The sequence below is a fragment of the Bidens hawaiensis genome, unplaced genomic scaffold (genome assembly GCF_021521415.1).
Source record: "Bidens hawaiensis isolate Kalapana, Puna unplaced genomic scaffold, B.hawaiensis_p1.1 tig00002553_1, whole genome shotgun sequence".
Taxonomy (NCBI): Eukaryota; Viridiplantae; Streptophyta; class Magnoliopsida; order Asterales; family Asteraceae; genus Bidens; species Bidens hawaiensis.
The window spans coordinates 457,533-465,558 of NW_027491139.1; the positions used below are offsets into that span (position 1 = coordinate 457,533).

General features: G+C 37.7%; 2 protein-coding genes across 2 annotated transcripts; one reads left to right on the forward strand and one right to left on the reverse strand.

Annotated features, from left to right (window-relative positions):
- Nucleotides 1-215: 215 nt before the first annotated feature.
- LOC143620234 (uncharacterized) lies at nucleotides 216-686 on the forward strand. Its single transcript, XM_077091966.1, has one exon. It carries the CDS (start codon nucleotides 216-218, stop codon nucleotides 684-686), a length of 471 nt encoding a protein of 156 aa, XP_076948081.1.
- A 2,720-nt stretch (nucleotides 687-3,406) lies between these two features.
- LOC143620312 (DEAD-box ATP-dependent RNA helicase 37-like) lies at nucleotides 3,407-7,797 on the reverse strand. Its single transcript, XM_077092012.1, has 7 exons — nucleotides 7,683-7,797; nucleotides 6,486-7,440; nucleotides 6,292-6,375; nucleotides 5,487-5,729; nucleotides 5,246-5,413; nucleotides 4,304-4,417; nucleotides 3,407-4,222 (listed from the first exon to the last, which is right to left on the reverse strand). Exons 2-7 carry the CDS (start codon nucleotides 7,257-7,259, stop codon nucleotides 3,668-3,670), a joined length of 1,938 nt encoding a protein of 645 aa, XP_076948127.1. The 5' UTR covers nucleotides 7,260-7,440; nucleotides 7,683-7,797; the 3' UTR covers nucleotides 3,407-3,667.
- Between the last annotated feature and the right edge of the window lie 229 nt (nucleotides 7,798-8,026).

Below are 8,026 nucleotides of genomic sequence, written 5' to 3' on the forward strand. Positions count from 1 at the left end.
TCATCTAATATTCCATGTAATCCACCTTCATCATTAACCACCAAAACAAAATACAAATGTAAAAGAAAATAATATTATAGTTAAAAACATCCATCAAGAATGCAGACAACTTTATTAAGACCACTCGTTTTAAATATGTAGTATAACATAATTTAGATATAATATTATCCCGTATATATATACATTATGTCTCTATTGAGGCTTTGCAACTCACCATGACCACTCCCGGTGTCTCTCTCTTTGTTCTCGCCCTATTAGCACTCACATGCACATCCTCTGCACGACCAACCATCTACGAATTCGTCTCACGGTTCGGATTTCCTCCTGGCATTTTCCCGGATTACGTCACATCTTACACCACAGCCCCACAAGTCAACGGTTACACGTTCGAAATCAAGCTTAGGGAACCATGTTACATCATGTATGATTTATATGTTCACTTGGACTCCAAGATCACTGGATACATCACATATGGTAAAATCACCATTTACAAAGGGCTTATAGGGAAGCCAGATAACTATATCTGGTTTCAAGTCGATGAAATGAAACTAAACGACGACAGTATCACTTACACTCTCGCATTTATTAAAGTAGATCTTGATATTGAACAGTTTGAGTGGATTCCAACTTGTGGTTTTCCCATAGGTGCTAATCACACTCGTTCATCCAACCTCATTGAATTCTAAGGTACTCTTTTAATCATATAACATCTCCAGCTATTGATTTCTGAACTCTTAGTTGATTAAACTAACATCATGAATATGCAAATCGTTGCAGCTTCAAAACAATGAGAAAGAAGTTGCTAGAAAGATAATGGAGTAGAAGAGGAGATGTTTGGAGATATGTGTTATTGATAAATAAAATGAAGCAATATATTGTTGTTAGTTTGTTATACATAATTAGCACTATAGGTTGTATTGATCATCATGCTCTAATAATAATAAGAAAAATTGGTTTTTATGGGCCCAAATTATCGTCTTTTGGTCACTGCCGGTACCAACTAACGAATTGGCTAGTGACGGTCCCAACTTTTCACGTATTTGTTCCTAACGGTCCGCGACTAACAGAATTCTAACGTCGTTAGTTTCAAGTAGCCGGAAAAACGTTTTTAGCCTGAAAGCACACATTCTTTTCCCGAAAACTCAACAATTTTGTCCCAAACATCATGGTAACTTTGTATCGTACTTTTAGGAACTTTTTTCTAGTAAAAGACCCAATTATTGAGGTCACCAAAACCCTAGAACCATCGTCGAAATCAGTTGATGGTGCTTAAGTGATGGAGGTTGGTTGGCGGTGAGTCAATTGGTGGTGGTGGTGGCGGTGTTTAGGTGGTGTTTTCTAGCAAAAAATTGACTTTCCCGGCAAAAAACGTTTTTCTGGCTACCTGAAACTACCGGCGTTAGAATTCTGTTAGCAGCAGACCGTTAGGAACAGATACATTAAAAGTTGGGACCATCAGTGACCAACTCGTGAGTTGGGACCGGCAATGACCAAAATGCAATAGTTGGGACCAATAAAAACACAATTTTTTAATCTTTTAAGATGAATGCTATTCTTACACAATCTTCAAAGAGTTTTATATAAACCGAAGGGACGACGATATAGTTTGGAAGAGATGATCTCTTCTTGAGCAAGTAGATTAGAACTTTTGATGAAGATGATGGAGACCACGACTTAGACATCCCGCTTATCGATCCAAAAGTTATGACTAAATTGTTTTGATCAAACTACAAGGGTCCTGTTAGGGACACCCCGTATAGACATAGGGTCTCGTATAGCCCTATATCGGACGTGTAGGGGATGTCTGGCGTGTCTCTAGAAAACCCATATACAACCCAAATACCAAGCTCCAACAACTTTAGCCCAATAAGTTCCTCTTGAATCCTTAAGCCCATGACATCTTTGTGTACTGTAGCCCAATAAATTCCCATTAACTAGCAAATAAGCCTATATGTAAAATGCACACATAAACATATAAGAACAATATACTTGAATACAAATTTAAAGAATATAACAACATAAAGCTTCATACCTTCAACATACCATATGAGCAAAAGGAACCATTTCAATTCCTAATTCCCAGTGATTGATAAACATCACAACTAGCTAGCTACTTGTTTTCTAATTATTTTGTCGCCACGTTACAGCTAACCTCCTCTTCTGCATGGTTTGGGGTTAACATTCTGTTTAAATGCCTTCTTTTTTCGGAGGATCTTCCAATCGGAATACAAATTCAAACCCTCGATGTGTAATCGTGTTCATAACCGAAGCAGGTGAATCAAATAGATGTTCTTGCTTATTACATGGTTCCTTACTAAAATAGGCGACTCGGGGTCATACATACACGATTTAGTTTTGAACCGCACTAGATTTGGATGGCTATATTTTAAAACTAATTAACAAAAGTAACAGAACCACTAGGCGAATTGATGAACAATTTATACACGTTTTATTAATCATCTGCACCGAGAAATAACAACTAGATTATTATAAAATCAGCGTCCACCTGCATAATTCCATTCTTGTCATTTTCACTTATATATATAACTACACAATAATCATCTAATATTCCATCATCGCCAACCTCTCCACTTTCATCATTAACCACCAAAACAAAATACAAATGTATAACAAAACAACATATTTAAAAATATCCATCAAGGATGTATACTACTTTATTAAGGCCACTCGTTTTAAATATGTTATATAATATAATTTAAATATTTTATCCCGTATATATACATTATGCAAGCCTCTATTGAGTCTTCACAACTCACCATATTAATTCACCATGACCACTCTTCGTGTATCTGTCCTTGTTCTCGCCCTACTAGCACTCACCTGCACATCCTCTGCACAACAACCAACCATCTACGAATTCGTCTCACGGTTTGGATTTCCTCCTGGCATTTTCCTGGATTACGTCACATCTTACACCACAGCCCCACAAGGCAACGGTTACACGTTCGAAATCAACCTTAGGGAACCATGTTACATCATGTATGATTTATATGCACTCGTTCAGACAACCTCATTTCTAAGGTACTTATTTAATCACAAATTCATAGCATCACCAGCTCTAGATGTAGAATACTATGAGTATGCAAATCATAGTTTAATTATGATCGAAAAACTTGTTTTGCAGCTTCAAATCAATGCAAAAGGAGTTGGCAGAAAGATCATGGAGTAGAAGGTGCAGATGTTTTGTGATATGTATGTGTTACTTATAAATAAACAATGAATGCAGTTGTGTTATTCTTTCTTCTCCATAAACGTCTGCTTGTGTCAAATACACTGATAGGAGTAAACAACTTTTAACATAAGAAATGTAAAAGAAAAAAATGAATCTAGGCATTAATAGGCGTTTTAGTTACTTATAAAAAATTAGCAACAAACATATCATAACTAGACATTAAAGCACACTTTCATTTGACCATAAGAGGCTCTGCAGAAAAACCACAACACGAAACCCGCAATAATCTACAGACCCTCAACTCGGATTGCAGAAATCAACATTTCATCGTATACATATTCGACCCGATTCCACAACCCATCAACCACCAAATTTAACCACGAAAATAAAGTTAAAAAAAAAACTACCCAAATTACCCTCAAAAGGGTAATAACAGATCCACTAAATCAAGTTATAGTTCAAACAAAGCAGCACTCAGTCCCAAGCACTCGCAACACCAGCACCATAACCACCACCACCGCCGCCGCCATAACCGCCACTATAACCTCCAGAACCCCCATATCCGCCGCCACCATACCCGCCGCCAGGTGCTCCATAAGCATTATTCATATTCCCACCGCCATAATAATCAACACCATTGCCGCCACCGCGGTTGAAATTCGAGTCTCGCCGGAAATCACGGCCCCCAAACCGACCACCACCACGGCGGTTCTTACCACCACCATAAGAAGCTCGTGCCGCGTAACGAGCCAGCCAAGCTGGAACTTCTTGGTTAGCTTCTTGCATAAGATCCGACAACGGTCGAGCCATCGAGGCGTTATTATCGTTGAAAAAAGCAGTGGCTAAACCCGACTTTCCAGCCCGACCTGTTCTCCCAATACGGTGCACGTAGTCGTCAATGTCATTCGGCAAGTCAAAGTTGACCACGTGGGCCACGTGTGGGATATCGAGACCACGTGCTGCTACGTCTGTTGCAACCAGAATCGGGGTGTTCCCGCTTTTAAACGATCTTAACGCCTGCTCACGTTCCTGTCAATATTTCAAAATCACCAAATGTTATAAGTTCTGTTACAAAATTTTATAATTTAAAAATAAAATAAAAATGCGTACCTGTTGTGTCCTGTCACCGTGAATAGTGGTGGCGGGAAAGCCATTCATGCATAACCAATACTCTAATGAGTCGGCTCCTTTCTTCGTTTCCACAAAAACTAATGTAAGAGCTTGCTGCAGACAATAAAATATATATCAAGAAATCAAATCATAACTTCTTTCGCGTGTTCAAACATTCTCATTAAGGCCAACTAACTGTTAAAACAATATTAGAAGCCACCCAAGTATTGATTTGACTCTGCTTATGCTGATTCCGGCACACAAACTTGTTGAAAAAGTGTAAAATAGCGAAATACCACTAACTTTTGAAATTTTCGTATCTATTGAGTTGTTAAGTGACAAAAATGACCTTGAATCTACACAAGTATGTTTCAACATTTAACAATCCTTTAATTCTGTTGACTATGATTTAACTTTAAACAATCCATCTAAAGATAATTCTTTTAACAAGATTCTCAGGGATTTGTCATTTTACAACATGAGAAGTAGGATAAGCTTTAAATTTAAAGGCATTTTGTCATTTCACAATTTCCAGCAAGTATTTTGCCAGTCTGCAACACGAAACCGGATAAACCGATCCGTAACCGAAAAACACCAAACCCAAACAAAAACCGATTGTTTGGTTTTATGTTTCCGTACAAACCAGATCTTCGGTTCGGTATTGGTTTTACTTTTGGTTTTGCATGTAATTAAAACAAAAAAAATATATAATCCAAGCCGAATGTATGGATTTTCAATTTTAATTTTGAATGTTAATTTAACATGTAACAATCTTACAAATAGCTTAGCCCAAATATTTTAGCCCAAACGTATAATAATCAAATACTAATTGATCAACAAAAAGATTTGAGCCCAAACTCATTAATCGGGCCAACATTTTTATCGACCCAAAAATTTCAAGTCTATATGATATAACCACCCAAACCAAAAACTGAATATTACCTTGCCATGAGCACCGTTAGCCCTTTGTGCATGTAGAAGATCCATAAGGTGGCTTCTTTTATCACTTTCTTGTACATATTCAACTCGTTGAACAATCAAATCCGTACTCGAACCAACTCGCCCAACAGCCAAAAATATATAATTTGCAAGAAAATCAGACGCCAGTCTCTGCATATTAACCAAAACCGTATATAAATAACAAAATTACACCATTGTTACATAATATGCAAGAAAAACAAACCTGTATCTCCTTGGGGAAAGTGGCGCTAAATAACATTGTTTGTCTGACACCTGGTGGCGGCATATCCATTTGTTGAACGATTTTTCTTATTTGCGGTTCGAAACCCATATCGAGCATTCGGTCTGCTTCGTCTAAAGCTAAATACCTGATATACTGTAGCGACACGCGGGCCCGCTCTAACAGATCTACCAGTCGCCCCGGGGTTGCAACAAGAATGTCCACACCTCGTTCTAGCTCACGAAGCTAACCAGATACAAATTAGTTAGGTAAAGAAAAAAGTAAATTACAGATTCATCCTTTATATCCATACCCAATTGCAGGTTGGGTCCTTAATCTTTTATTAACTAAGAGGTTTGTAACACTTTACGTTCTTCGCATTAACTGGCGTTAAAACTTTCAGTTAAATCCATGTTTAATACCCAATATCCCATTATACCTTTTCAATTTAAAAAAAATTAAAACCACAAGATATATAAAAATAATCTTTTTCATTTAAATAGAAATCAATAAATAATAAACATGAATATAAAATGGTTTTGGTGAGTGGTTTTTTGATGCAAAAATTTACTAGTAGAAATATATATTTACTTTTACTTCATTAAGATGGATCTGAAATTTTTTTAATAAAAATGGTATGGTAGCTAAGGCCATACTGGTCACTTAGCATGGAATTACTGAAAATTTTTAACGGCAGTTAGTGTAAAGGACGTAAAGTGTTACAAACCCCTTAGTTTAAGGATGTCTAGTGTAATTAATAAACCCAACCTGCAATTAGGTATATACATAAAGAATAATATTAACACACCTGTTGATTAATCGGGGCCCCACCGTAAGCAACAACCACTTTTACCCCAGTTTGATAAGCAAACTTCTTAGCTTCTTCATGAATCTACATATCAAATAACAATATTAAAAAATAATAAATAATAATAATAATAATAGTAAGTCCTTCAAAAACAACGTAAATATTAAGTATGAAAAAGGAAAACATAAACATACTTGACATGATAACTCGCGTGTGGGTGACAAAATAAGAGCAAGTGGACAAGCCGTACGGGGCATTCGTGGTGCCCGTTGACCAAATTGTCCTCGCATGATTCCACTAATAATAGGGAAGCAAAACGCAGCGGTTTTTCCAGACCCTGTTTGCGCGCACGCCATCAAATCCCGACCACCGAGTGAGATCGGTATCGCGTGTCGTTGAACAGGTGTCGGCTTCACATACTTGCATCTCCTAATATTCAAATTAAGCGCTTCACCTAAATCAATCTCAGCAAACGTGTTGACAGGTGGCGGTACGTTATCCCCACTTGTCTCAACAGGAATGTCTTCATACGCATCAAAGTTAATCCCAGTATTCTCCTGTTCAACAAACTGTTGGTCGGCAACATCATCATTCTCAAACGGGTTGATCTCACGATCCCTACCTCGGTCCCAACCACCACCCCGGTTATTCCAACCACCGCCTCCGCCACGCCCACCACCACCAACATACCCCGCCCTAAAATCATTTCTAGGACCAGCCCAACGATTACCACCACCACCGCCACCAACAGCGGGGACCGCAGAAGTGTTTCCGCTGTTAGCAACGACAACCGGTGGCGCCGCCTCCGAACTGGCGGGGCGGTTACGCAAATGTGGAGGGACGTACGTGGGTCTAGTCGGGGCTAATGAATTGTACGAACCAGAACCAGAACCAGAACCAGAACCGGAACCAGAACCAGCAGCCGTGTTTTCAGCTGCGGCGACTGAATCAGCCCAAGAAGTTGGCATGCTCAAACAAAACCCTAATTCTCAAATTCCCAAATCCCAATAATCCTTCTTCAAAACCCCTTGAAAATCTTTACAAATACAAAAGCTTTTCGATTCAATCTACCGTCTAATTATTCGTCAATATCAAAACCACACAAAACCAACCTTTGTCTTTCAATTCAATTCCACTGTACCAAAATCCCTGATCAATAACAAAACAAAACAAACCCTAAACTCATCATTTCCAAATAAAAAAACTCGTAATTCCAACAAAACAATAAAACCCACAAATTACCCAAAATGATCTATACACAATTCAACAAAACCATACCCAAATTACACAAAAAAAAACGAGCAAACGAAGCAAAATAGTTGGATGTATGGTTTTAGCGTTTGAAAACATCAACACAATACAGAAATTAAAGTTAAAGAGCGAAAACTTACGATGAGATTAGAAACCCTAATTTTGTGAAGAGAAGAAAGGCGATACGAAAAATGAAATGAAAAATATCTTCTGGAGGCCGAGTTTCTCTCTCTACCTACTTTTTGCAAATCTTTTTATTTTTAATTGATTTCATTTTATTTTTTTCTTTTTAAAGTCTTTGATGTTTGAAAGGACACAAAATAGCCGATAGAAAATTGGGGTGGGTGAGAATGAGATCTTTCCTAGCCTACAACAAATGTTGTGGTCAATATTTACATCTATTTTCTAAGCAATTTGTATTCTTAAAATTTTAGGTGTGTATTGTATTATATTTTGGGTATACTAAGAGTATTATATAGGGGTT